At 45.7% G+C, this 26,843-nt stretch overlaps 1 protein-coding gene across 5 annotated transcripts in view; it reads right to left on the bottom strand.

Annotated features, from left to right (window-relative positions):
- Window positions 1-132: 132 nt before the first annotated feature.
- Window positions 133-26,843, bottom strand: part of obscnb (obscurin, cytoskeletal calmodulin and titin-interacting RhoGEF b) — a 112,178-nt gene continuing 85,467 nt past the window's right edge. For 4 of the 5 annotated variants that reach the window (XM_066716242.1, XM_066716245.1, XM_066716246.1 and 1 more), the window contains 30 exons: window positions 25,464-25,733; window positions 23,800-25,101; window positions 23,334-23,615; window positions 22,842-22,923; window positions 22,396-22,517; window positions 21,750-21,947; window positions 21,581-21,634; window positions 21,336-21,434; window positions 21,025-21,243; window positions 20,749-20,812; window positions 20,163-20,207; window positions 19,856-19,917; window positions 19,331-19,456; window positions 18,028-18,084; window positions 16,203-16,342; window positions 15,611-15,811; window positions 15,370-15,452; window positions 14,750-14,923; window positions 14,156-14,315; window positions 13,923-14,021; window positions 13,507-13,671; window positions 12,313-12,471; window positions 11,858-12,035; window positions 11,096-11,209; window positions 10,568-10,735; window positions 10,333-10,435; window positions 9,737-9,866; window positions 9,381-9,486; window positions 5,813-5,855; window positions 133-3,793 (listed from right to left, as the gene is read on the bottom strand). In XM_066716242.1, the coding sequence (XP_066572339.1) occupies window positions 2,329-3,793; window positions 5,813-5,855; window positions 9,381-9,486; window positions 9,737-9,866; window positions 10,333-10,435; window positions 10,568-10,735; window positions 11,096-11,209; window positions 11,858-12,035; window positions 12,313-12,471; window positions 13,507-13,671; window positions 13,923-14,021; window positions 14,156-14,315; window positions 14,750-14,923; window positions 15,370-15,452; window positions 15,611-15,811; window positions 16,203-16,342; window positions 18,028-18,084; window positions 19,331-19,456; window positions 19,856-19,917; window positions 20,163-20,207; window positions 20,749-20,812; window positions 21,025-21,243; window positions 21,336-21,434; window positions 21,581-21,634; window positions 21,750-21,947; window positions 22,396-22,517; window positions 22,842-22,923; window positions 23,334-23,615; window positions 23,800-25,101; window positions 25,464-25,733 (6,470 nt within the window). In that variant the 3' untranslated portion in view covers window positions 133-2,328. The remainder of the gene's footprint in view (window positions 3,794-5,812; window positions 5,856-9,380; window positions 9,487-9,736; window positions 9,867-10,332; window positions 10,436-10,567; window positions 10,736-11,095; window positions 11,210-11,857; window positions 12,036-12,312; window positions 12,472-13,506; window positions 13,672-13,922; window positions 14,022-14,155; window positions 14,316-14,749; window positions 14,924-15,369; window positions 15,453-15,610; window positions 15,812-16,202; window positions 16,343-18,027; window positions 18,085-19,330; window positions 19,457-19,855; window positions 19,918-20,162; window positions 20,208-20,748; window positions 20,813-21,024; window positions 21,244-21,335; window positions 21,435-21,580; window positions 21,635-21,749; window positions 21,948-22,395; window positions 22,518-22,841; window positions 22,924-23,333; window positions 23,616-23,799; window positions 25,102-25,463; window positions 25,734-26,843) is intronic. The other variant, XM_066716243.1, reaches the window with a different exon arrangement.

The raw sequence follows: 26,843 nt of genomic DNA, 5'->3' as shown, positions 1-26,843 counted from the left end.
ACTTTAATCACAATAGCTTTAGGAATAAACCAGTCCCTGTCGCTGCACAGCGGGGATTTGTGAGGATTCATCTGTCTGGATGCAGTTCATTCCCATAGATGGTTTCCAAGAAGAACACGGGCACAGCTGTGGTCATTTTGATGCAAGATATTTATTTCTTCTAGGTTAAATCTTGTATCTGACACACACATGGAAAGAAAACTGAAATACCTCAAACAAAACTAGTCTCTAGAGTTAGGGCTTCACATCTTACATTCATTGGGATTCCAGTTACATTTGTGCTTTTAATCTCAATCTAGTGTATAATTAAAAATGTTTATAGGTATACTGTAGTTTTATACTTTTTTTTTTTACCTGTGATTTTTCGTTAGAATAATAACATAAATAAAATTAAATACAAACAAATAAGTTCACACACATTCTTGCATTAGTCAAAACTCAATATTTGTTTCTATATATAACAGTGACATTTTAAAAACGTTTTTACGAGAACCAGGTCACCGTGTTAAACCACACTTTCCGTCACAGCAGCGTCATTGACCAGTGTGTGTTCTCACTGTGGTACACAACGCATGACAGCCATTGTAATGACAAAACCAGAGCTGCCGACGTCTTTCCCCCATTGCTCACAACCGAGGTTTCTGTACTTAAAGAAGGGTTTTGCTGTAAACAGGATGATTGCACAGATGCAGCTTTCAAAACCCATCACATGGAAATGTCGTGCTCTCAGCTTTTTTTGTCTTCATCATATTCATGTGAGTTAATGTGGCATTGACAGTTTTAAAAGCAACTAAATGTCAGAAACGTGTTTATCTTTAGCTGAAGCCCCTGACATTCATTACTTGGACATTCAGTCTTAAAAAACAGACAACTTTTTAAAAGCAACCAACCACTCTTTGGTAAAACATTAAAAGTTGAGTGTACCTGCGCTGAGTGTGGACGGTACACAACGTAAACACAGAGTACTGGGTTTCAGCACAAGATGTGCAGTTTCATACCCAAGGTTTTCACCTATCGTGTAGAGTAACGAGTGCTTCCATACAACCTCGAGCACAATGGAAGAACTGCAGAGGTATCAGTGTTCAATAACGACATTAATCGAATAATGTAATTAAGAGGAACAAGCTGCCAGTCTACTAATATTTCATGCTTTTCCACTGAACAGGAAGTAGTTTCCAGCAGGATATGAAACGCATTTTTAAACACAAGTTAAGCCACTTCAGTGTGCGATTATCTTCTCAGAATAATTTCTGAACACGAATATTCTTCTTTAGCTGTTCTTTACACAAGTCATCAATATTAATATTATTTGTTTAGTTTCTTCCACAGACACACTTCCCAAACCCTGCAAATGAATCCCCCGACAAAGGTATACAAACTTATTTAGCCTAATTAATAGCTTTGAGAAAAAAAAAAAAATCACAACTATTTGTATCTAATCTACCCCCCTACCCCCTTCCCCAGTGATTCCTAAAAGGCCTTAATAAACTATTGTAATTTGTCATTCTGTGTAGACACATGCTTTTGGCAACTCAATCCCTCTGAATTATTAAAGAAAATTGTGATTCTTCTGTCTCACTTAACCATTAACCTATTACTCACGGTAGCTGAAATCATTGGAGAAAAAAAGCCACATATTGCAGCGGCCAACACTTTATAGAATAGTAGTGTACAAGTTTACAAATACGAGGGAAAAAAATCCTGTACATCAATATGATAAGATGCCCCAAGACAACAGATACCTCCCCAGGTGGTCTGAACCTTGAGATGAAGTTTGTTTATGAAACTTTCACCCCAATATAGCAAGTAAAACTCATAATTTGTTTTCAGATCGATCTTTACTTATACACGTGTGTTGTGACTCCAGGAAAGAACGCAATGCAACACAACGGCAGTAGAGTTTTCTAGTACAACATCAGTAATCACATTCACGGCCACGAGTAATGGCCCCTGACAATATCACTTGGTTCACAATCACCAGCATCTGCAGAAACAAACTACAGGTTTCTGTTGCTCTTCCTGCAGATGCAGTGATGTGAATCGTGTCCCTGAAGAGATGCAGGTATTTAAATAGAGTGGGAGAGCCTATCCAAGTGTGTTCTTCAGCTTTAGTGCATTAACATGGAATGATCTGCCTTTTACAGAAAATGCAAGCTTTTTATATACCTTAACATTTAAGTAGAGATTACAGAAATGATCCCATTTAAGACTAAAAGGGCTCTTTTAGGTCTCTTTTTATCTTTGATATTTTGAAGATATTTTTTTTCTTTTTTTCGGAAGCACTTTTTCCTGGAGCAGACTGTGCTCAGTTATTAATGGCACCGTCTATTATGGCTTTGGATGTTCATATTTGTCCTTCTTGCTAATCTGAAGTGTGACGGGCTCTCCCACTGTCCTGTAGCTGAAGGTTCGAGCAGACACCTCCGTTTTGAAGCTCTGCTGCCCACCATCCAGACATCGCTGCACCTCTGTGCAGTACGAAGGTTTGACCTCGAAGGAAGCCTGGCTCTGGGGAGCAGCGGCAGCGGGATCCCCCAGCGACTGTGTGGCGGTGCCGGTGCGTGTCCCGCTTACAAGCATTGAGACGGCCGGGGGCCCATCGGACTGGGCGTCGGACGGCTGTGACGCAGACATGAACAGGCTGCTGGAAAGGTGCTCCTTGAAACGGCTGAAGAAACCAGGCTGGGGTCTGGGTCCGGGCACGACGGGCCTTCCCACATTGAGCAGAACGGGCTTCCCGATGGTCGGCTCATTGATCTCCCTCTGTAAGACTGAGATCTCACAGGGTTTATCGGAGGTCCCGGCAGACTGGTCAGCATCCCCACATCCGTAGGTTTCTCCCTCTTTTGGGATATAATCTTCCAGATCCTCCAAGGTCAGTATCCTCCCATCACGGGTCAGGATCTTGGCATCTCTGCTTCCGAGCCCATCATTGTCATCATCTTCTTCGTCTTCTGGTTCTTCAACAATTACCGTTTCTTCATCGGGCCAGTCCTCCTGGTCTTGATCTGTTCCCCCCAAGGCTGTATCTTTGGTAATTTCTACAGCAGAGACATCATGGTCAGATTCAGGAGTTTCAAAGCTAAAGACGAGAGTTTGGCCAACCTGAGCGACCATAGGAGATGAAGCTTCTTTCAAAGAAAAGCTAGTTGCAGCTTCTGTCATAGCTCTGTCCTCCGAGGCACCAAGGTTTGGTTCGGACAGCGCTCCTGCAGAGGCTAAGCTAGGGGCCGTGCATTCTCTCTCTGCTGTGGTGGCATCTTGTTCGCCCTCCCAGGACAGAGGCTGAATGCTGACATCCGTGTGGCTGTCCTCCGGGAGAGGGGACCCTGCCTGCTCCACCAGCTTGTTGTTGGAATTGTTGGCGTTGGGATCATCTTTGGGAGACCTCTTGGGTCGGGGCCCGGGCATGGTAAAGACCACCGTTTCGAACTGCTCTTTCTCTGGCTTGGCCGGGGAGGCCCCTCTCTTCCTGGGAAGCTTGGGGGATTTCTTGACCTTGTACTCGATGATCTCCTCCACCTCGATCCACCGTGGCTTCTGTTCCTCCGACTTGGCCTCCACCGCCATCGGTCTGGCGGCGGCTCCCTCAGGTTCTGTGACGAAGAGGGCCGGGATGACCTGCCTCTTGGCCATTTCCGGCTGCGGCCGGGCGGCGGGCCTCTTGTGCCTGGTGATCAGGATCGGGTCTGCGGTGGAGGCCTCTGACCTGGGCATCCGTGACGGGGACATTCCCGGAGACACGCGCCGCTTCGGCCTGGGTGTCTTCACCACTGTGGTGATGGTCTCTTCTCTGATGATGAACAGAGCAGAGTATTTTGAGCAAAATACTTTTTCCCCAACCTCAGGTAATCACTTTTCAGCATACCATGCCTGTGCCACACAGGGTCAGTGGAATGTTAGTTTAATGTGAAATGCGATCACACTGCCAACTCACACAAAGAACTACAGTGAATGCCAGCACGCCACAGAGATGCCCATTTAAACACACAACCCAAAATCCTCAGCACAACAGTGTAAAAACTAGGTACAAATAACACAATAAACTGCATGACAGCGCATTCCTGTAGAAAGCTTGGCTGGAATGAATTGCTGTTTACATAAATCTAAGAAGGAAGCAGTCTTCCTCAATCCACCCAGAAATGTGTCTTCTAGGAAAAAATCCCACACAAAAACTGAATATTTACCTGCCCCTTAAGAAAGGAGTTCTCTTACTTAGGTAGATGACCAAAAACAGAAACTTTAATAGTGTGATCAACCATATTAAACTCTTTCGTTGCTGTACGCACACATGTATGTGGAGCTGCAGCACGGCCCTGACAGCACGACTTCACGGAGAGCATCGATCTTTCACAAGGCACCGAAACAGAGAAGGCCCTCATTTTCCAGTATTCGATGGGTCACAAAAAGGTGGAAATGCCAGAATTAAACTACTGAAAAGAAAAACCCAGAGCAGCAAGATGAAAGAAAGCCAGTTGAGCCAAAAGGCAGGGACGGTGTATCTCTCTCTTTATTCGGCAATGTTTGGTCCTTGGGAAGATACTGACCCCTTTCCACTGGCCACATCATAACCCTCTACTCAGTAAAGGATTTCATTACACACTTGGCTCCACAACGTTATTACCATGGAATCTTTGCAAAAATCAACTAAATGCGTGCCATTTGTTTAAACAACCAGTTTTAGTTAGTTAGACCAAATGGCGATAATATATTGAAGTGGGAGCCATTGAAGAATCCCCCTCTCTATTTATATAATGGCTTCTCATGGGAAACATCAGTGAATATTAGTATTGTATTTCGTATTTTCATATAGTAGCTTAAAAACGTATATAGAAGCGTATAAAACTTGACGTACAGCAGGAATTATTTTTACTTCTGTCTTCAACATTTTATATGATATAGATCATTATTATTCAGTGTCATTATCACTGGTTTAGTTTTGGACAGTAAAATAGAATACACTCACTTCAAATCTGTAGTTTTTTATTATTTGAATTATTAAAATGGATATACTAGTAGTAATAATAATGATCACATGTATTCCACATAAAAACTACAGATTTACAAGCTGGTATTGCTGTTTATGTAAGGGATAGCACACCCAATGCAAAAGGAGCTGATTTAAGACTGTTACTGAAGGAAACAGGCGATGGAATGTTGTATGAAAATGGCCAAACCCACTATCGAAATGAAATAATAATTAAGAATTTGTGAACAATATCTGCATGGTTCTTACGTGTTTTGTTGATTTCTTTTTTATCCTTCTATCCCTCATTTCAAAAGCTCCTGATCCTCTGAGATATGAGAAACACAAAATACCATTAGTATGTTTTGTTTTTAATGGAGATGGGAAGATGGCAGATATAAGGGGAATCAAAGTTGTCCTGCAAACATTTGTATACAGTGTCTTCCCATCAGCGAGTCTCTGCGAGCATTAAAAACATTCCCCAGACCTGGTTCAAACTCACCACTATGCTGCTGATAAGCTCAAACTACAGCAAAAAGATACTTAGGGACAATTTTTGCCCTGAAATATGTTATGATGTTATGATAATATTGTCTACTGAGGATTGTGTGGGATTTTGTTTCCAATATACACCACAATAAAAGACAATGATGTCCCCTAAACTGACTCTCCACTGACTGGTCTTCTTATCACATTATGTAATGAAGTCACAATGGGCCGATTCGACGCCCTGCAGGTGACCATGTCGCACAGGATGGGATGAGTTAGCTGGGCATGCAAAGTGAGGAAGCATACAACAAGACATGCAATGGGCAGCAGCCAACGCTATAAAATAATGACACTTACATGATGATGGTTTTCTTTGGCACTTTAGTCTCCTGCTCTGTGACTACAAGGAAAACAGGATGGAAAGCATGGGGTTAGAGAAATGTAAAAGCTGAAATGATTGACTAGAGTCCAAAAGCCATTCAAATTCACTTATCAGAGGTTTAAATGTCCACTGTAATCATTTTTGTCCATAAATAAAAATAATAACAATGAAAAAATACGCATTCGATGTCAGAAGGTTTGTTACACGACTAGAGGCCAACTACATTTTATGACTCTACACTAAATCAATATAAACACAGTAAAAAATTGCATTCATGAAATGAAACTCGGAATAATTGATGTATTCTTTACTGCAGACTAGTTATTTGTGATCATGTCTAAATCCCACTCTTTTCTACAATTTGTAGAGAAATATATAACCCTGCTAACATAATAATAACAATTAAGAAACAGAAACGTCACATTTATCTGTTGCTAAACGCTGGGCTGTCTTGACATCCTGTAAACTCACTGCAGATAGGCTACATCTGTAGGCCGTGTGGAAAGGGGCGCGTGTGTGCTCTGAATCGGGGACTGGTGTTGATTAATTAACGCATTCGAAACCACAGGAATGACTAAACCGCACTGGGCACTGCAGGATTACTACAGTCCTCGAGGGGATTGTACTGAGCTGGCCCACGGAGCCACGCATCCACTAAAGAGCTGGCTCCTCTGGCACAACGGGAGTGCGTGTGGGCTTGCACTGCCTGGATGCTGGGCTCAAACCCCGACTCTGGCTCAGTGGCACTGCACCGAATCATTACAGGGTGCAGGGGACACACCATCACTTACTGTCCTAGTCTGTACGGACTACAGAAACAGGAAGTTACTTAGAGTGTTTGTTAGTATCCATTTAATTTAACTGAAATCTAGTTAATGTAGAAGGCAATTTAGTGGATAGAGAATGCCAATTAATGCATCTCTTTTGATGCATTGTTTTATAAGACAGATTTATTGTTTTCCCTGCTCTATTTCATCATCAGTAGTGAGAGTAATAGGATATGGGCTGGAGAATTAGTTAACAATTATTATTATTATTATTATTATTATTATTATTATTATTATTATTATTATTATTATTATTTTTATTTTAAAGAGTTGTGTTTGATGGAGAACAAATACAATATATTCAGAATTAAATGTTTTTTTTTAATTACATCAAGTCTACAGTAATTCAAATGGAAGGTATACTAATGGGATTTCTTGTCGATGTGTATCATTTCAACTTTTATCCTCAGCATGTAGAAAGCAGTGGGTGGCAATGGGGTGGAGCGGGTGGAGGGGTGATGACTGATATGGCTACAAGGCAAACTACAGGCTTCAGGCATTAGACATCAGAGTGGACAAGAGTTGCCAACCTCCATGTTGGAGGAATGGATTTACCCAAGAGTGAGGGACAGCAGATGGACATTAAAGAGTGGGGATGTAGCTGGTGAGGTGGTTCAACAAAGGGGGGTTATGGCAAGGGTGCCCCTTATGAAAGTTTACCTCAGTAAATTTTCATAGTAATCTGGAAGTTCATCCCATGGTTTTCCCATGCATGTCCTTCTATGGTGCAAACACTTCCTCATGGCTTGCATCATGGTTGTTATACCTCTACATGCTTTACCATGATCACACTTGGCTTTCTTACACCTGACCGTGGCTTTAGCATTGACTGCTAGAGCGAGCCTGTGTAACTCTTTCTAGAGGAAACTCACAGTCTTCTCACAAGGCCTTTAATGCCACCTAAGAAGAAAACCCCACCACTAACAGCAGACAGAGCAGGGCACATAGACCGGTCACAGGGACTGCCTCAGAGCTCCAGTTTTATGGCTTCCCAAATCTCGCCACAGCCCCCACCCATGTCCCCTCAAAGCTTAATGGGTACACTTTTATTTAAGCACCATTAGTACCTCTATGACCATCACTCTATATGTGGTGTGCTTCTGTAGTCAGCAAGGGAAGGTTTAACATGACATCAAAGACCATTCAATTAAAAGATCAGCCAACTTTACATTGTAAGGTACTGGGGAGATTCCCCACTGGGGCCACAGTGAGATTCAAACCCAGGTCTCTTGTGCCACAGTGCAGCGACCTTACTACTTCACTAAAAGGCCCAGGCCCCTTAGCAAAGCTACAGAATCACTACACTTCGCCTGCCCCCACAGTAGTTAGAAATGTGTCCTCGAACTGCTCCTACTTCTCCTACACTGAGCCTTACACAGGCTCGGTATCCCACTACTGACAACAATGTAATGTACTGGGGGGTTCCGGTCACAGCGAGGTTCAAACCCCGGTCTCCCACGCCACAGTGCAGTGACCTTACACAACCCAGGTGCCTTAGTGAGGCTTCAGGATCATTACAGTATAATCTATATATGCATTTTGTGAATCCCACTAATTTAATGTGGAAAAATACTATGATTTGCCTATTGTCAACACATGATTCTCTAACGAAATGCCTTCATAGACTGTTTGTTTCAAATCTTCCAAATTGAATGTTCTCCTGCATGCAGACAGAATGTAGAACCTGAAATGACCTTCTAAATCATTATTTTAAGGCTAACACCAATGGTACCTTTTCCAGACAGAGTAGAGGAAGGGAAAGGCAGAACAATCAAATACAAAAGCACGCCTAATACAAGCTTCTTTCCAGTAAGATGAACTATGACTGGTTTACTTAAACAGGATACATTTGGTTCCTTTAGGATCAGATCACAAAGTGCTACTCAAACAACGCCATTGCGGATTGTGAGATTGTACCTTGAAAGAGTACCTTGGGAAGAATCTCAGAAATGTCACTGAAGAAATTAAAAGGAAATGCAAGACACCAACAAATGAAAACTCAATCATGGCAGCGCCCTCTCTCTCCTGAGCACAGGGTGTTCAGACCGCTACAACACAGATTGGCTGCTGGGATCCGACCCAGACCCGACCACCTTTTTCGAATGACAGGGGCTCAGCTGCTTTTCCCCGGGTCGCAGGAGAGTTGCCGGGGAAAAGACGGATGAAGGGTGCGGTGAGTGAAGCTTTAATCACAACACAATGAGGGAGAAATGTATCTCCCCTGCGTAGCATGTATTTGGACATTCAACAACATTTATCGTAAATACAGACAATTCATATATCTCTTATAGATACATACATATATATATTCCTTTCTTTTTTTGTTCCCAAATCAATTACAAATAAAAACCTGAAGAGTCTTCATTCAATACGTATTCACCCCTTTTGCTATGACACTCCTAAATAAGCTCAGGTGTACACAATTGCATTCAGAGTTCACAGTAAGTTGAATGGTGTCCATCTGTGTGCAATAAAAGCGGTTCACATGATTTCAGATTAAATACACCCGTCTCTGTAAGGTGCCACAGCTGGGTAGTGCATTCAAAGCAAAGATACTACCATGAAGACCAAGGATTTCAGAGGAGGGGTCTAAAAATATTTCAGAGGCACTGAATATCCCTTGGAGCACAGGGAACTCGAATATTAAGGAGTGGAAGGTATACGGCACCACCAAGCGTGAGGACTGCAGCGCGGCAATAAAAGGAGACTGCCCTACCTTCGATAGTCATGGTCTGCCCCCCTGTCCTCTCGCTGGTCATCAGAGCCGTGGAGGGCACACACAGCTCCGCCGCGCAGGTGGCCGAGCCCAGCCTGTTCTTCAGCTGGAGGAACAGAGAGCAGGATCTTTAGTGCCGTTCTCACAGAGACGTGAACACAGGCAGCCTCCTACAGACAACCATACAATCAACCCGGGATACCCACACACCCAACAGCAGGAGGTGGTGTGTTAACACAGCTGCGTGTCAGTCTGAGATGCTTGATAAATTAAAAGAAGAACAGACATGATGCACACTGATATGCCGTCCTTGCGTTTGTGCCCCGTGCGGCAGCAGCAGGGGCTCCAGGCCATACCTCGCACTGGTACCGGCCCAGGTCGCTGTCCCCTGGGTTCCTGACAAATAGCACCACAACTCCGCTGCGAGGCTCGCTGAACGTCTGGAACTTCTCCTGGTCAGTCAGCAAGACCCCGTCCTTGAACCACCTGCCAACACACACAGTTACTGCGCGCCTCTCTGACACTGACGATATTTGAATTCATTTTTTTATACTTCATTTGAATCTTGCTTGTTTAATCTTAACCTTATTTTTCACTCCCTGGGGAATTCCACGATTTGGCAGAATTAGCTAAAAGACTGAAGGGAAGATTATTTGAAAGCTGAAACAGCAACACATTCCAACAACATCTGGGGAAAGCTCCACAGTGCCAAGGAGGTTTCGATTTCTTGGTGCACTGCGGATAAAGACACAGCGATGTCTCACCCCGAGGAGTCTGAGGTAGGTTGTTGCAGGATTCCCCAGGGAGTAACCTTGCGAGATGCCTTGTGGTGAGAACAGACTGTGCTGCCCACCAGGTCTAGGTATGATCCTACACACACTGAGCGATTCTATCACATCTTCCTCAACCTGTGTCCCCGATAATGGGGGTGGGGGGAGGCCTGTCACTGTACCTGATGGTGGGCGTGGGGGCGCCCTGTATGGTGCAGGTGAACTGGCAGTCCTCTCCCTGGATGAGCGAAGTGTTCCTCAGCTTGTTCACAAAGCGGGGAGGCCCTGCGGGAGACAAGACAGCTATGACACGCCAGTCTTTAGCAAGAATGCCCATTTCTTTCCCACTCTACTATTGTCAGTGGTTTGGTTTAGTGGCACGAGCCACAGCCGGCCTCCTGTGGCAGCGAGGCTCACCGTGCACCAGGATCTTCCCCAGCGTACTGGCATTGCCCGCACTGCTGGCAGCGAAGCACATGTACTGCCCAGAGTCGTCAGCTGTCATGTTGTCCAGGATGAGGGTGCAGGAACCGTCTGGGTCCTCAATGATGATGTGGTGGGGGTCCACCTCCACCGCACGGCCATCTGACATACAGGACACAGTGGCGCTCAGATCAGTGCCCACTCCCACACTGCCACAGCCCATACACACACACACACACACACACAGACACAAACACACATGAACACACACACACACACACACAGACACACACATGTGCACACACATGTACACACACACAGACAAACACATGTACACAGATACACACATAGACACAGACACACATAAATTCAAATAATCTACCATTAGTTCAATCGCCTGTAAAACAACAGGTTTTATCTGCACAGTGCACAACTCATTAACATCATTAAGCATTCTTGGTAAACACATTTTTAATATAAAAAGCATGTTGGGCAGAATGATTTTTTCATCGCTAGTCTTACCCTTGTACCATGTGACCACTGGTTTGGGTGTTCCTGTGACCTTGCAGGCCAGTTTGACCGTCTGCCCCAGCTGAGCCGTACAGTCAGCCAGCACCTCCTCAAACTCCGGGGGACCTGCAGACACAAACACTGTGACACTATCTGCCCACACTACCCCTGCCCACCACCAGAGGTCATCAGCACCCGAGTTTTAATCAGTCACTCCAGATTCCTCTACTCTCCGTGCAGCCGCTCTTCACTCAGCCACAGTTACCTGCTTGACTATTTAACCCCCTGGTCACTTCCTTCTACGCTGCATCTTGTATTCCCTTGGTTTCATTTCAAAGCACTACTTCTTTTGTCTTCCTGGCACTGATCTCTTCTTCGTCTCTACAACCACCGTCTCCTGGATTTTCTGGATTGTCTTTTTCACCCAGTGACTGACCTACCGCCTGCCTTATCGACTCCAAGTACTGGACTGTCCCTATTGCCCCGTATACCGTCCCATGACCCTCGCCTGTTCCTTCCCTTGGCCACCGGTACGTGACACACACACACACACACACACACACAGGATAGATTTTATAACCGGATGCTGGATAAAAAAAACTAGACTTAACACTTAACATTATTATTATTATTGCAATAAAATGATTTAGGAAAGAAAAACTTCTCTACATCATTGAAGAAATCACTCCTAAGTTGCGTCAGTATAATTATAACACTAAAGTTGTCAAAGTAATAAATCAATGTGGGGTGCGTAGGGCGGGCGGAGGGGCTCACTCCAGGCGGGAAGGGAGTAGCGCTGCTGTAGGTCACACAGGTCCTTCAGCCAGGAGTTTTTGATGATGACGGTCCTGGCCTGCAGGGTGTACTTCCTCACCGAGTCCTCACGCTCGTGCCAGATCTCAAACGCGCGGTCGTCCCCCTCCACGATGTCGTTCACATCGACGTTGGTCAGCTGAGGGGGCGCACACAAAGACACCACAGTTTACTGTTACTGCACACACACACACCACTCTGTTACAGTTACTGCACAGACAGACCACACTGTTACACCATTACTGCACAGACAAGAGATTGTCACTCAATGGGGGATGCAGTGGCAGACACAACACGCTCTACACAGACAGAGTGTGAGACAGAGATGGAGAGAGCGATAAAAAGATAGACAGGCAACGAGAAGAACACAAAGACAGACAGATGGGAAGACAGAAATAACAGTCAGACAGCTGTACCTTCATCATGTTCTTAAAGATGTAGGTTTGGGTGTCAGTGTTGCTTTCCCTTTTGGGTTTGCAGATCAGGATGTAGTTCTTGAAGAGGAAGACGTGGCGATGGTGTCCGCGGGACGATGCTCTGACCCCAGGGGCCCCCTCCCACACGGTGAACGGCCCCTGTCACAGCAGAGCAGAAACCGACATCAGCGACAGCCCTCCTCTGGGTGGCCAGACTCCTGGTCATGTGACCTTCAAAACATTCTGCAGCTGAAACTCTTAACTTGCTGGCCCTTCAAGACCATTACCTGGATTGGCAAAAGGCTGTTAATATGGCAAGTATACTGAGTTACGCTAGTGACATGTATCTGTGTTGGGAGTTGTGTAGAAGAATAGGTTACAAATGCAACTTCAACCTCCCTCTGCTGCTTTACCTAATACAGTGCAGACACCCTGCCTCCTTGTGCCAGAGCCAATTCTCTTTCTCAGGTAATGGGGGTTGCATTCACACCTATCATTATCTTTCAAGGCGAGAGTACTACCCAGAGGTGATGGGATATTGTGTAGCCTACATGGAGATGATGGCTCAGCCTAAGCACAATAACAATAACCCAGCAACAATCAATCAAACCAGGAGCAGGTGCCACGGGGCCAAGCTCTACTGGGGCATGACAAACTGAAGGGGAAGCAGGGACCAAATCAGGAGCAAGGCCCTGCTCAACTGAACACTGAAAACAAGACCAGGACCAGGGGCCAAATTCTTATCTGGAAAAATATTCAGGCATGGGGCGGAGTGGGTCACATACGAGAAGTCCGAGGCCAACAGCCTACCAGGATGTGCAGACAGAGGCTGACAGACAGATACAGACAGAGGCGGGAGACATAAAACCGCTTCTCAACCGTCAAACAAAGTAACAGAGGCCACTAGGTGTGAGGCCACTGTGGCTCAACTGAAGCCAGTACCGGATTCACAAGAGCAATAACAACAATCCCAATAACAAAATCACAGCTGAAGACAAGACTGACACACTGACACTTGTTTACCCCCTAAGAACCCATTTTGTGAGTTTTATGTCAAGCACATATAGCTTACCAGTCCTCTGTATTCGACATTTGTGTCACACTGGGTTCCTAAGGATTTGCTGAACCCGTGCTTTACGTAACACTCAGTAACTATATGTCGTATGACCTGATGGGTTGTGGGTGTTACCGCACCTGTCGGATGGGCTCTCCAAGGACCTCCAGCGTGGCGGGGTAGTTCTCAATCAGCGAGACGTGGTGCGTGTTTTCAGATCGGCGCTGCAGAGACGACACGATGGCGTAGGCCTCCTCCAGCAGGCTGCAGTTCTGACCATTGCATGCTTTGTTCCTGATGAGCTCCTGCAGAGACAGAGACAGATGGTTATTATTCAGACGTTGTAACCTGTGCTGAGGACTGGTTGGAAGACTGCTGGTACCGGACTAGTCTAAATGCCTAAATCAGACTGATGTCATAAACTCAGGAGTGAAGTTTGGCAGTGTTTCCGCAGTGATGAACCAGATCCCCCAGTCCTTCTGATCGGGAACCTGGCCAGACGGAGAGAGGACCGAGAACATCTTTGCAGACGTGTCAGGAAATGAGCCGCCCTCACCTTGAGCAGGGACTTGTACTTCTGGATCCTGTCCAGCGGCCTCTCCAGGTAACTTTGAATGGGATGGGCTTCATTCGCCAGCTCTGTCTCTGTGTATTTCTGTGTCACAAGGGGGGCAAGATAATGAAAAATAAAAAGGTCCTCCACAAAATCCTTGTGCTTCGAGGGCAGGGGAAACAAGGTCACGTTGTCCAAAAGGGAAGCCACACAATACTGGAACAAAGATATTTTACCTTGAAGTAGTCATGGACCGATTTGTTGCTTAAGGCAGTCTCTGCCCCCGCCCTCCCCACCAGGTACTGGATGTACTTCTCAAAGCCGTCTGTGTTTTTAATGAATCGCATGGCCACGTCGTCATCGGTGTCACACTCGCTCAGGCTTGGGAGCAAGGTGCTGTATGGAGAGAGAGGGGAGAGGAAGAGAGGAAGAGAGGAAGCAGAGGAGAGGGAAGAGAGAGAAAAAGGAGAGGAGTGAGTTGAGGCAAGTGCCGCAGGATCTCTCTCTAAAGACATGCCATCTATTTACCCCACACACTTTCAGTCATGTGTCACATACATTCTCCACCGGAATAAATGATCACTGATATTCCAGACAAGCAATAAGCCAGCACAATGGAGGACAACAAACACGCAACTCCACAAAGCACTTAAGTGCAGATTAATAAAACAAGAACAAAAAGCAAGATCTCTGTGAAGAAGGAGAAGCAGAAAAGAAGACTATCAAGGAGAAGAACAATGAGACCCAAACCCTGTATCTTAATCAGACATACATCTCAACCATTTCCGCACTGCAAACTGGGAACATGGCTGCCAATACTGGACCCTCACCTGCTGTGGAAAGCACTGATGTCATCGACGTTCCTGAAGATGGCGTCCTTCTGGCTGGCGATGGCAGGAGGCAGGTCCGGGCTGGAGTTTACGTGCTGCAAGTGATGGGAGACAAAGAAATCCATGTCCTGCACAAACTCCTCCTCGCTGGCTATGAATTCCTGGAGAAGGTTACTGGGGACAGAAACACACACAAAAAACAATGGAACACACGATACAGCATATGACACAGAGGAACAAAAATAAAGTGTGTGGATTGTTCTAAAAAACACCCTTATATAAGCTGACTGGTATGACCACAGTACAGTGTAAGAAAGCCAGGTGACATTGTGATAAATCATGCATTGGTATAGAAACCAAGATAGTATAGTAGATTCAGTGTTGCAAAGGGGGTGGAAGAGAGAAAGACAACAGTACAAACCAGGCCCAACTGGCGATATGCTATGGTGTTAGAATGGCCACAACATACGGGTGGACAGTTACATCTTTATTATGAATTGGAAACTATCATGGAAGAATACATGACAGCTTCACCGAGTGGAATTAAATCTGCAGGCTGCTTTCCGAGGTACTGACTCTGAGGGGCTTGTGCTGGTTTGGGTTTCCCCATGGTCACTCACCACAGCCGGGTCCTGTACTCCTGCTCCAAGACTTGCTCTCCCACGACCTCTGGGACTTCTCCTACCGGCGTGTCTGGAGACAACTGCAACACAACACATAAAAGGTAACTGTTGATTGAATTTTTAGTGCTGACACTAAATTTGACAGGGCTGTCAATCCAAAGTCTAAACACTTCTTTCCCACTGTCCTGAAACCCTTGCAGAGCCTGGTAGAACCCAGTAGATGTACAGCACAAGGTACCTTAAGTTTCTTGTCCAGGTATGCCGGGGAGACCCAGCCGTGTCGGGAGGGAGTGGATTTGGTGGGTTTGGTACGGACGAGCCACTTGAGGGGGTGGGCTGAGTCCAGGACCTCCACGTACTGCCCCTCCTTCAGGGCGATGGCCTCTTTATGGCCAGCGATAGGGGTGTAGTCTGCTGTGGCCACATAGATATCAAACATCTGCAGAGGCACAGAATGTAGTCAACACTAAATCAATTCAACACTTCTTCCTGCTTTTTCACTTGACTTGACACTGTCATGCATGATTTATACGGTCTAAGCAAATCCAAAACATAGAAAGGCATCTCAGGAGGAAAAAGGGGCAAATATAGCTTTGTATACTCACTCAAACTTATGACTGTGCTTGTATAACGGGATTAAATATTGTCTATGTGAAGGTACACTATTAATAGAGTGTGCATTGTGCTTTTAATCTCCACAACTGTCCTTCAAGCACAGTTCGCTGTGCACAGTACACAAACACGTCTCCTCAGGAAGAAACGGGCAGCAGACTCTTCAGCACGCTGCAGACAAACACTGCGAAGGAGATGCTGGCAGGGTCCACACATACCTCTCCCCTGGCCTCCCCTTCGTCAGACTCTGAGGAAGACTCTGCAATGAGGGAGGAAGGTCGCGATCGGCCATGGTGAGGGGATGGGGAGGGAGTCTTGGTCTCGTCATCGCTGTCCACCCCCGGGACCCGGAGGGACGCTGCAACAACAGGCAGCCCTGTTAACAGCAACTCACAGGGCCGGTTGGCAGCTAGGCAATCAGTTAGGCCAACTAGCACTTTACTCCAGGCAGGGTTACAATGTCATCCCTAATGGAGTGAGTGAGGCATTATCACAGACACCAGCGTATACAAAGGGTGGGAAAACTTGCTGATGCTTTAATTTACAACAGGAACAGAACTAATTCTGGAGAAAGAACTCAAAGACATGAGGTGTGAAAGTATTTCTAGTGTCACATCCACCCACACAAGAGGAAAGTAGATAAAAACTGGGAAAAAAGTGAAAGTGAAAAGTGAAGAGTCATGTCTCAATGTGCGTTTCACAGGACAACGGACGCTGTCTTCACCCATCGGGGGGGAGCTGGAAGCCATCATTTTTAATTGTATTTTGTGTTGTTGCTGTCAGTTATTGTCCCAGTGACATGCACAAGTGATACAATCAAATAAATATATATTACATGATATACCGTAAAATTTCCAATACCCGCCGGGTCTCAAATATTAGCCAGTCTCCAATGTCGCCGGGTTTATTTGTATAATCATGTAAACAAAAGCCGGTCTCTAATAAACGCCAGGAAACTCGACAATATTTTATAAATAAACAAAAGGGAAATCGATACAGTTTCTAAAGATGCATGAACACATTTGAAAGAACCTTCCACAACATATTTACGTAAACTTTCTTGTTTTCAGTAAATATATATACCATATATTAATTAAAAAAACACCATCATGTGTTTTTATTAATTTATTTTTCACTTTAACGATATATATACATAGTTGTCTAGTTGTATTGTTGTTGATTGTAGTGATTGAACTGTCAACTGCAACATAAACAATGTATTAATGAAGTATAATGTTGATGGTTTAAAGCATATTTACATAGTTTTGTTGAAGTGCTTTGTGTTTATTTAGCGAGAGTTCACACTATATCGAATCTCAAACTGCTAACAGAATTACCAGTATCTTGTTTTCAATCCAGTGTATAGTTCACCATACATTGAATGTGATTTGTTTGCATCTTTGGAAAGCAAATTATTAAAAAATAAGAACAATTACAAAAATAAATAAATGAAAGCCTGGCCTATTAGCCTACTTCTACAATGAAGCAATGTTTCAGGCTCTTCTCACCCTGCATGAGTCCGCGATGTCTTGTTATTTATGAATGTTTAATACAAATACCGATCTCTAATTGATGCCAGGAATAAATACATTATTTGGAATAAACGCCGGGGGTGTTTAATTGAAGTTTTACAGTATATTTATATACAACAAGTGAAGTTATCTTTGCAACCTTACATGAACATGACTGGAAGATATGTATAGAACAGTTTAAACCTGGAAGAAAAAAAAGTTTATACAAATGTACAAGAGAGGTCAGTGGAAAAGATGTTGCAATAATTACAGTCTAAGGATGTATTTAAATAGGTAATGTATTGGGTCTGAAAGACAAGGGAGTTGTGTGTCCAGAAAACAAAATGCAGGAAAAGCTAGATGGTAAAGTCAAAAGAATCCCATGATCCTCCAGCCCTCCTCGCTGGGTTACGGGCGACAGTGTGTGTTTGTGAAGTGGAGGTTATATAGATTAAAAAGATAAGAGAAGTGATCAGATCTATATCTCTCTCTACATATAAATACTGAGCCTGAAGGTACAGTAGATACATACTGTAAACTTTGGGCCATGACCTCATCCACTGGAGCACTTGACGATTGGTAAGGCTGTCTGAATAACAAATGAATGATTGAATGAGTCAGTGAGTGGATGGATACATGAATGAGTGAAGGAATGAGGGAGGGGGTGGCATTGTCAAATTCCCACCCAGCATCTAGGCAGAGGGTGTGAAAATATTAATCATCGACCACAGACGGACATTAATCCATGTTAACAGGGGTTTGGGGGGGGGTATTTGTTACTCAGTTACATTGGATTGGATGAGGAAGACGGCAGAAAATGACTGAACACGGAGGAAGAACTGAAGAATGTGTCATCTTAACCGTGACCAGCTCTGCACTGGTTTAATTATTCAGATGTTTCACTTTCCTTTTTATTTCTTACAAAAACTGCACTGCAAGTAAACCTTTATAGCCTATATGTCTCTAGGGAAGCAATAGTAAATAAATTAAGATTGAGCATTTTCTGCTGCCTTGTCATGCCAATGTCACACTCCAGGCTGGGGTTTAGATTTAGGAAATCCAAAACAATGGGGAAAAAGTGCTTTAAGATGCTTCACAGGCAGAAACAAGATGACAAGGGGCATCCTAATCATCACAGACTCGTTATTTACAATTGCCAGGCTGCCCTTCCTCTCTTGCTCTGCACACTGAGGGAGGAAAGGTTGTAGCACTATCTCCATATCAGAGCTTGTGTAACATCTCAACTACAATCTGTTGAATTGAGTTGCAATTGTCTTCACTGAACTCCAGTATCCTTATAAAAGCTGTCTGCTAAGAAATCAAGTAATAATAATAATAATAATAATAATAATAATAATAATAATGTTTTAAATATAGTGCTATTTTTTATTTTTATTGAATTATACATTTTAATCTCCAGTTTCTCTTGTATAAAGGCATAACAATATTAAATACTTCCAATGTAATTTCCTGTTTTACAGAAATGTTCATATAACTATCAGGTCAAATGACCTGATTTTGTATTTTGACCCCTGTAGTTCAGAGAGAGTGTGGGCAGCCATCAAGGTTTTTCTTCTCTAATGTCTGTTCCCGTGAGTGCCAGTGAAAGGGTTAAACATGACACACTGAAGAGAGAAGTGTGAGTCTATTGGATTAACTGATGCATGAATATATTAATCTGTGCTGCTGAGTGACTGAGGAAAAAACATAGTGTCCCCCCATACCCCCATCCCCAACCCCTGCCCCACAAACCCAATCACAACTCCAACCACAACGGTCAGCACTCCCCTAGTTAATGGATCTCAGTGGAACATTCCCAGGCAGGTCCTGCTCACCTTGGGTGATCTTGGCTGACACCATCTCTGTGATCTGGGAGGTCAGCTTCTGCAGGAACTCCTCTGTACCCACTTCGCCCAGATACGGGCCCATTGCTTTGCTCCCGTCACCCTCAGCAGATTTTCCTTGGGAAGAAAATGAAAATAGAGGAGGCGAATAAAACTGTACCCAGCTGAACCTGTGGCTCACTGCTGACCTCCTGAGGAATATGAAGTGTTCAAATCTATCAGTGTGAGGCGTGTGAAGACAGCCAATCAGAAAGAGGGGTGTGAAGGCAGCCAATCAGTGTGAGGTTCTCGTATTGGTTTGGGGGACCCACTGGTAGCTCCTAGTAAGGAACTAGTCAAGACTTAATTGTTTCATTGCATCAATATTTGTGTATCTATATGTATTTCGATCTATATATCTGTCTCTCTCTCACTGTGGTGATATTAGAATTCCCTATCCCACAAACAAAAAGGACCATTAATTAGACATGCTAACAACAATGTAATAATATATATTTTAAAAGCATGTTTTCTTACCCTTTTCCGATGCTCCAGTGCTGGTCTCTGTCTCTGGGGACTGCACTGTGATACCAAGGACACTGAAACACAGAGGGGAAAAGTCACAACCGCCACTGTGTGATGACAAGGGTTTTTACCTTCAGTGACCATTAATAAATTACTACATGTGTATGAGGAAAGAACAGATGATATGACTATTCAGCATTAGGGGATTTGCATCATACCTTCATCAATAGGAAATCAAACATGAGATGACAGAATTATGTCAAACATCAAGATCCGGATTAGGTGTCTTGTGACGTGAACTGTGTTTGCTCAGACTCACCCTTTCACTTGTTCTCTCACTTCATTTAGTGTCTCCTCGTCGATCCTTTTAAGTAAAGATTTGCACATTAACATATGAGATTAAATAAAATGCTTAAGAAGTCCTCTCTCCTGAGGAATATATGGTCAGTCAGATTTCACACCATTTACAGAAATCTGTGAAAGCTAGCAACTGTATTATTCACTGTCACGTTAATTACATAAGGCATGGCATAGGTATTATCTAAACTCCACATCCTCAACTAATGGTTATCAGATTCTCCAGTATTTGTTAATTATATCTATATCTGAACTATTTCCAATAATTTAACAGGTAGTAATAATCAGGTACAATATGCAATTATATTTTAATTGAGTGTCTAATTAAGTAATTTAGGCACAGGCGCTCTCCATGACCAGAGGTGAGGACAACTGCTCTAACCATTTGTGGAATACCAAAATCCCCGAATTACACAATGTAGCAATAGGTGTACAACCAAAACCCTAGCCTTAGAGATCACAGTGAGGTTCAATCTGCACACTACGGGCTGTGATTTTGGAGTTTGGGTGGTATATAAGTGTTTGTGGGGCACGTTGCTGAAACTCACTCCTGAGCAAACGTATGGATGGTCTTGGTTTTCCTCTCCTCTGCGTGAGGCTCCTCTTCTGGTCCTGGAAAAGAAGCAGGATGTCAACGCTACAACACCACCATGAGCCTCCACCTCATTGGGTGCACTGATCTGGGTTAGGCAGTTGTATAGAAGAAAATCAATAGTTTATCAATCGTATTGATTATGGGGACCGGGCGCCATGTTTTGCTCTCTGATGGGGGTTGTATGGGCGGCGTTGGCGATGTGTACTTGTCGGCCTCTCGAGTCCCTTACCGTCCACCACCTCCAGGACGGCCGTGCAGATGGACTGGCCCGCCTTGTTGGTGGCGATGCAGGTGTAGGTGCCGGAGTACTCCTTGCCCACATCCAACAGGATCAGGCTGTGCTGCCGCTGGGAGCTGGCCACCTTGAACCCGGGCGTGTCGGGCTTGATCCACAGCACGTCCTCGGCCGACTCCTCCTTCAGCCAGGTGATCATGGGCAGGGGGGAGCCTGGGGGGACACGGGAGCAGCACTTCAGGATCTGTCCTCAGGGCACAGCAGCGTCAGCCCCTAGCGCTCACTCTTCCCACAGCCAGGCCTACCTTCCACCTTCACAGACATGGTGATGCTGGAGCCGGTCTTCACACTCCTGCTGGTGAACCTCTCCAGGAAGCGGGGGGGCACCAGCATCTCCTTCACGCCTTTTCAGAAGGAAACCAACAAACAGACATGTGTCAGTGTAACAGCTCATCTGCTGACTACCCAGCGCAGTGTTGTACTTCATGGCAGAGGCCGTCTCTTGAAATAAACACGTGATGGGCGGCTTTAACACAAGGCGTCTCTTTACCTTTGACTTTCCCGGCCTCTGGCTTGTCGGCCTCAGTCCCTCGTTCGCCTGGACCTGGCGAAAGCAGAGGAGGACAGAGAGCTTCAGATCGCTGTCAGACACAGTAAGGGATGTCTAACACACATGAGTAAGTGGAGCCGGTTGGTGAATGGGCACAGCCGGAGCGTACCTTGCACGATAATCCTGGCTGAGGAGTAGGCCGATCCGGCGGAGTTGGTAATGTAGGAAGAGTACTCCCCTGCGTCCTCTCGCCGCACCTCCAGGATCTCCAGGGCATGTAGGCCTTTGTCCTCACTCACCAGAACCCGGTCCGAGGCCCGCAGGGGCTGGCCGTCCTTAAACCAGTACACCCGAGGAGCGGGGTAACCTGAGGGCCACCAAACACAAGAGAAAGGGATCATGCTGCTTAGTCCACTGTGGGCTTCCAAGGTCGATTGCCAGTAGCTCACTGATGGCCATTAAGCCTCTTGGTGGCCTGTTTTGTTGCCAATGCGGTGAACTGACACGGCACTGTAGATGTGGTCCTAGAGGAGCATTACGAAGTTTCAGGACCATCTCTCTTGATTATAAAGGGACAGGGTGTCATTCACAAAAAAGGCATTGCTTCATATCACACGATTCTACAGCCTTCCTAATGTGAAGAGATGGGCCCAAAGGGGTTGTTGACCTGCACAGCACCACTTCCTGCTACTGGTTTGAAAGCTTCTGGTCGCTCTGCTGAAGAGCATTAACAATTTGAGCACTGATACACAAAAGGAGTTGCAAAGCCAAGCCATGAAACAAAGGAATTGGGAATGAGTTTGTGTGTAACTGACCTTTCACCTTGACGTGCATTTTGGCGATGGGCGCCCCGGGGCTGACGTGGACGTCATGCAGCTCGTCTACCACTTGAGGAAGATGCTCCTCCTCAGTCATGGACTCCATGCCCTCCTGCTCCCTGCTCACACAAATGGGAGAAAGAAAAATAAATACTGTGAATTATTAATTTGGCACAGTTATCTACTTTGAAAAGCAAGGGAAAGGAAGAAAGCACAATCCCAGCCACACGTAATGTTTTCACTCATCTCCATCCATTACAGCCAGAGTTCAGCAGGTCTGCGCTCTGAGCCTTGTCCTTTTCAATCAGTTTACTGTTTGTTCAACAGCCTTGGAGGCCCAGAATCCAAACCACAGCACATGGTGGAGGATAGGCTTCTGTTGTGCCCTAAGCAAAGAGAAGCCCTGGCCTGGCTGTGCGGTGTGGCAGTGCTGAGAGTCTCACCTGGACAGGTAGCCCTTGGCACTGACGTAGGACGAGGTCTCAGTGGCATCGGCGGCTGTGTCATAATCAGAGCTGCAGGAGACTACAGAGGGAAGATAAAATAACAGTAAGCATCAATCTGCGAAAGGCAAAGGGAGCATTCAGTCATCTCCTCAGAGATGTGTTTTTTGGTGGACTAGTCAGATTATATCTTAACGAATCTGTAGTTTGAGCAGGTCTCACTGTTGTACTGGCATTTGCAATAATGTATTATTAACACAAATTACATAAGTTGCAAAAACAGAACAGAAAGCAAAGGCTAAATTAAATTGTTCCATGAAGGAACTGCGAGGACCCAGCTGTGAAGCGAGAGAACAAATAGGGTTTTGACCAAATTGTTCTGGGTTTTTTGGAGGCTTCTTGTTGCTCTGTTTTGCTCCAACAAAATAAGTATTTACAAAACGCCCGTCTAGCTGGGCACGACCAAGAGGAGTGATGTAGCGGAGTACCCACCATCCACCCTAAGCTCAGCCTTGGTGGAGGCGATGCCGCTGTAGTTCTCGGCCATGCAGCGGTAGACACCCATGTCGCTGGGCAGCGCGGCAGTGATGATGAGCTGGTGGCAGCCCTCCTGGTCCTCGTTGATCATGTAGTGGTCGTTTTCCTCGATCAGCTTGCCGTCCTTGAACCAGCGGATGGACGGAGGGGGCTTGCCGCTCACCACACAGTCAAAGCTCACCGGGTAGCCGTCCGGCACATCCTGGCTCTGCAGTTCGGTCAGGAACACAGGGGGAGCTGTGGACAGGAGGAGGATAAGCCACAGCGAAAATCAAGAACTATGTATTATCCTGAAATGGGACATTTCATCTTTTTTTCATCACACCCTGCGAGTTGTAAACTGCTATGTAACCCTTAAAAATTAGTTGAAGTCTAGTAAGCAACTAAGTTTGGTAAGTGTCAACATGAGGAGCAGACTTACCAGAGCCAGCTGCCATGAAAGCAGGCTGCTCCTTTTCCGTCGTGGGGGTAAGAGAACCGTCGTCAGCCAGGAGGGGCGGCATCTTCATAATGCGAAGCTCCACTTTGCGCAGGCCTTCCTCCAGGATCTCAGTCTCTATGGGAACCCCCTGAGCGGTGAACATCTCCTGGAAGCGCCGGGAGGCCACCTGCGCCTCGGCGAGGGTGTCGAACTTGATGTAGATGTACTTGTCATCCTCCCTGTACGTGTGCTCATCGGCCGCCTCCAGGTCTCCCTCGTCGGCGCTCACGAAGGGCTCCTCCTCCACGTCCGGCATGTCCTGAGACAGCCGGGTCCTCAGGAGCCTCCGCAGCCTCTTCCCCGCTCTCCGCAGGGACTCATCCATCTCGCTGCCCGAGGAGCTCTCCGGCTCGCTATCGGCACTGTAACCGTAAGAGATTGCCTGGGTCTTCCGGCTGGGCACGTCCCGGGGGCTCCCCACGGTCACTTTGGCGCTGTGGGAGGCCTTGCCGAATTGGTTGGACAGCTCACAGGTGTAGACACCTGTGTCTTTGTGCGTCAGGGCCGTGATGATCAAGGAGCAGGTGCCGTCGTTGTAGATGTCGATGTGGTGGTGTCTCCCGTCGGACAGCTGCTGCCCGTCCTTGAGCCAGCGCACCTGCATGTCAGACTTGCTGAGCGAAGAGCACTCCAGGTGGATAGTCCCATTGGGCTCACAGGTCTGGTCCTTAAAAACGTCCGGGCCGAAGACAGGGGGCCCCTTCTGCTTCAGCTCCTTCCTAGTCTTGTAGCCTTTGAAAGCAGCCTGGATTTTGATGGCAGCGTTGGTCATGTCCGCGTCATCCTCTTCCCCCAGGGCCGGGGGCTCCGGCTCAGACGCGGCAGGTTTTGTCTCAACCTCCGCCATTTCGAAGTGATCGTAGAACTTCTTGGTGGAGATGGTCTGGACCTGGCCGACGGATAAGGTAACGGTGGACTTGCTGGTCTTCTTGAGATAGGACACCAAAGAAGGCGCTCCGGTCAGGGACTCATCCTCGGAGCTGCCGTTGAACTCCGGCTCGGGCTTGGGGAGGAGCTCATCTGCTCTCTCCCGCTGCCCCTTGGGGAGCTTGTCGTCCTCCTCCGGCAGCTCCGAGATGGAGTCTAGCGTCGGCTCTCGGCTCATGCGGCGCTTCTTGGCCAGGGCCTCCCAGAGCAGGTGCAGGTCCCCCTCCTGAGCGGCTTCAGGGGGCAGGCTGGGCTGCACGGGGGTCTCCTCCTCCTCCTCTCCTGGAACTGTCACGATGCCTCCATGAGTGACCTCTGAGTGGCGGGAGGAGATCAGAGAATTCTTTTTCAATTATTAAATGTAATGTAATTGTATTTTATTTTGTTTCATTTAATTTAATTTCGGTTAACTTGTGTTAAGACTCAGAGTAGAGAGGAAAAATAGTCATCTTGCCGAACTTTGTGCATCAAATCTCCAGTGAACCTTCGTTAGATCTGAAGTTCGGCTACAGGGGTTTATGTTCATATATGTTAAATGAACAGAAGTCAAAACCTGCATTAAATAGGAGAAGCATTTAAGTTGCTCCTCCTTCTTACATAATGTGAAAAAATATATATATATATACTGTATGATATCTCAGTGTTCTCCCTGATGGACCGAAAGAGCCATGCTGTACCTTCTAGGTAGAGGTCCACAGATGTCTCTGCCTCAGGCGAAGCCACGCAGGTATAAACCCCCTGGTCAGCGGGCCTGAAATCCTGGATCTGCAGCACCTGCTTCCTGCCCTCGGACAGTGCCTGGAACTTCTTGCCCAGCCGGAGGTCCTTGTTGTCCTTCAGCCAGGTGACAGAGCCCCCATCCCTGGACAGCTCGCACTCCAGACGGACCGACTCCCCCTCCTGCACGGCTGGACTGGAAAGGGGCCTCGCGATGGAGATGGGGGCATCTGGGGAGGGAGTTGGGTGGTGGTTGGTAGAACAGGAGGTCAGTCAATGACAAGGGAGACCTGAGAGAGAACTGTCACCTGGCCTTGCCAAAAAGGCAGCAGTAGATCTCTCTTCTAGACAGACCAGTGCAGCTACCTGTCTGCTTATATGCAAACTAGAAGGCATTCAGTGTTAGGACTTTTGTACCAAGACTGATCTCTTATGATTTATTCATTCATTGATGTATTTTCACAATACCACAGTCAAACAATATGCATGTCCTCTGATTAATCTTTATCACAAGTCTGTCTTATGGTTGCTTGAGAAATCGGTAAGTGAACTTCGGTAAGGACACTTTTTATAGCTAGCTGTGACACATTTCAACAACTACCAGTTAGTGTTCAAAGGAACCCAAAAAAAGGAATTAAAAATTGGTGAATTGACTTAAACAGATTAAAGCGAAGCTCAATATGGTAAATACTTTGTCGTTTCTTAAACTTAAATTTAACAGACTTCATTTCTATCAGGTAAAATGTCTAGACCTATAACCCATTTATTCGAATCACAGAGACAGCACAGCACAGCCCTCGACCTTGAGTGTCATCACTTCAACCCATAGCCAGTAGTTTCCATGGTGTGTCTGTGAAGTATGCTGTGGCACAGTGCACTGAATCCTAGGCTGAGATGTATGATGTGAAACCAAAGAAAGTGCTGAAAACAAAGCGAATTATCCCCCCATTCATACTGGGTACGCAGTTACTCGTTCATTTACCCTTTTACTCTCACAACAAAGTAAATACATTTTCTTATCAATGTAGGCTAAGCATATATGCTCAAAACTCTCTTTACAGCACAGTAAAAACATATAATATTATGGAGTAAAATGTAAAACCAGATAATGTTTTTTCAAATGAAGAATTGCTTACAATCATATAAAGCAGTGCATCAATAAAGCTGTGTATAGAAAAGGTGTGACAGCAGAGAACACTGAATTGCAAACTACAATTGAGTACCCCCCCACTGTCACGTGTTACAAGATAATGAGGATTTAATGAGAACTATGAGCTGAAGTCAGAATCCATGCAGGCATTAATCATCATGCAGGTGAGGGGCACGTTGTTTTATTCAGC

The sequence above is a fragment of the Amia ocellicauda genome, chromosome 2 (assembly GCF_036373705.1).
Source record: "Amia ocellicauda isolate fAmiCal2 chromosome 2, fAmiCal2.hap1, whole genome shotgun sequence".
NCBI classification, from domain to species: domain Eukaryota; kingdom Metazoa; phylum Chordata; class Actinopteri; order Amiiformes; family Amiidae; genus Amia; species Amia ocellicauda.
Note: the sequence above shows the minus strand (reverse complement) of the source record. Positions and strands in the feature narration are given on the sequence as shown.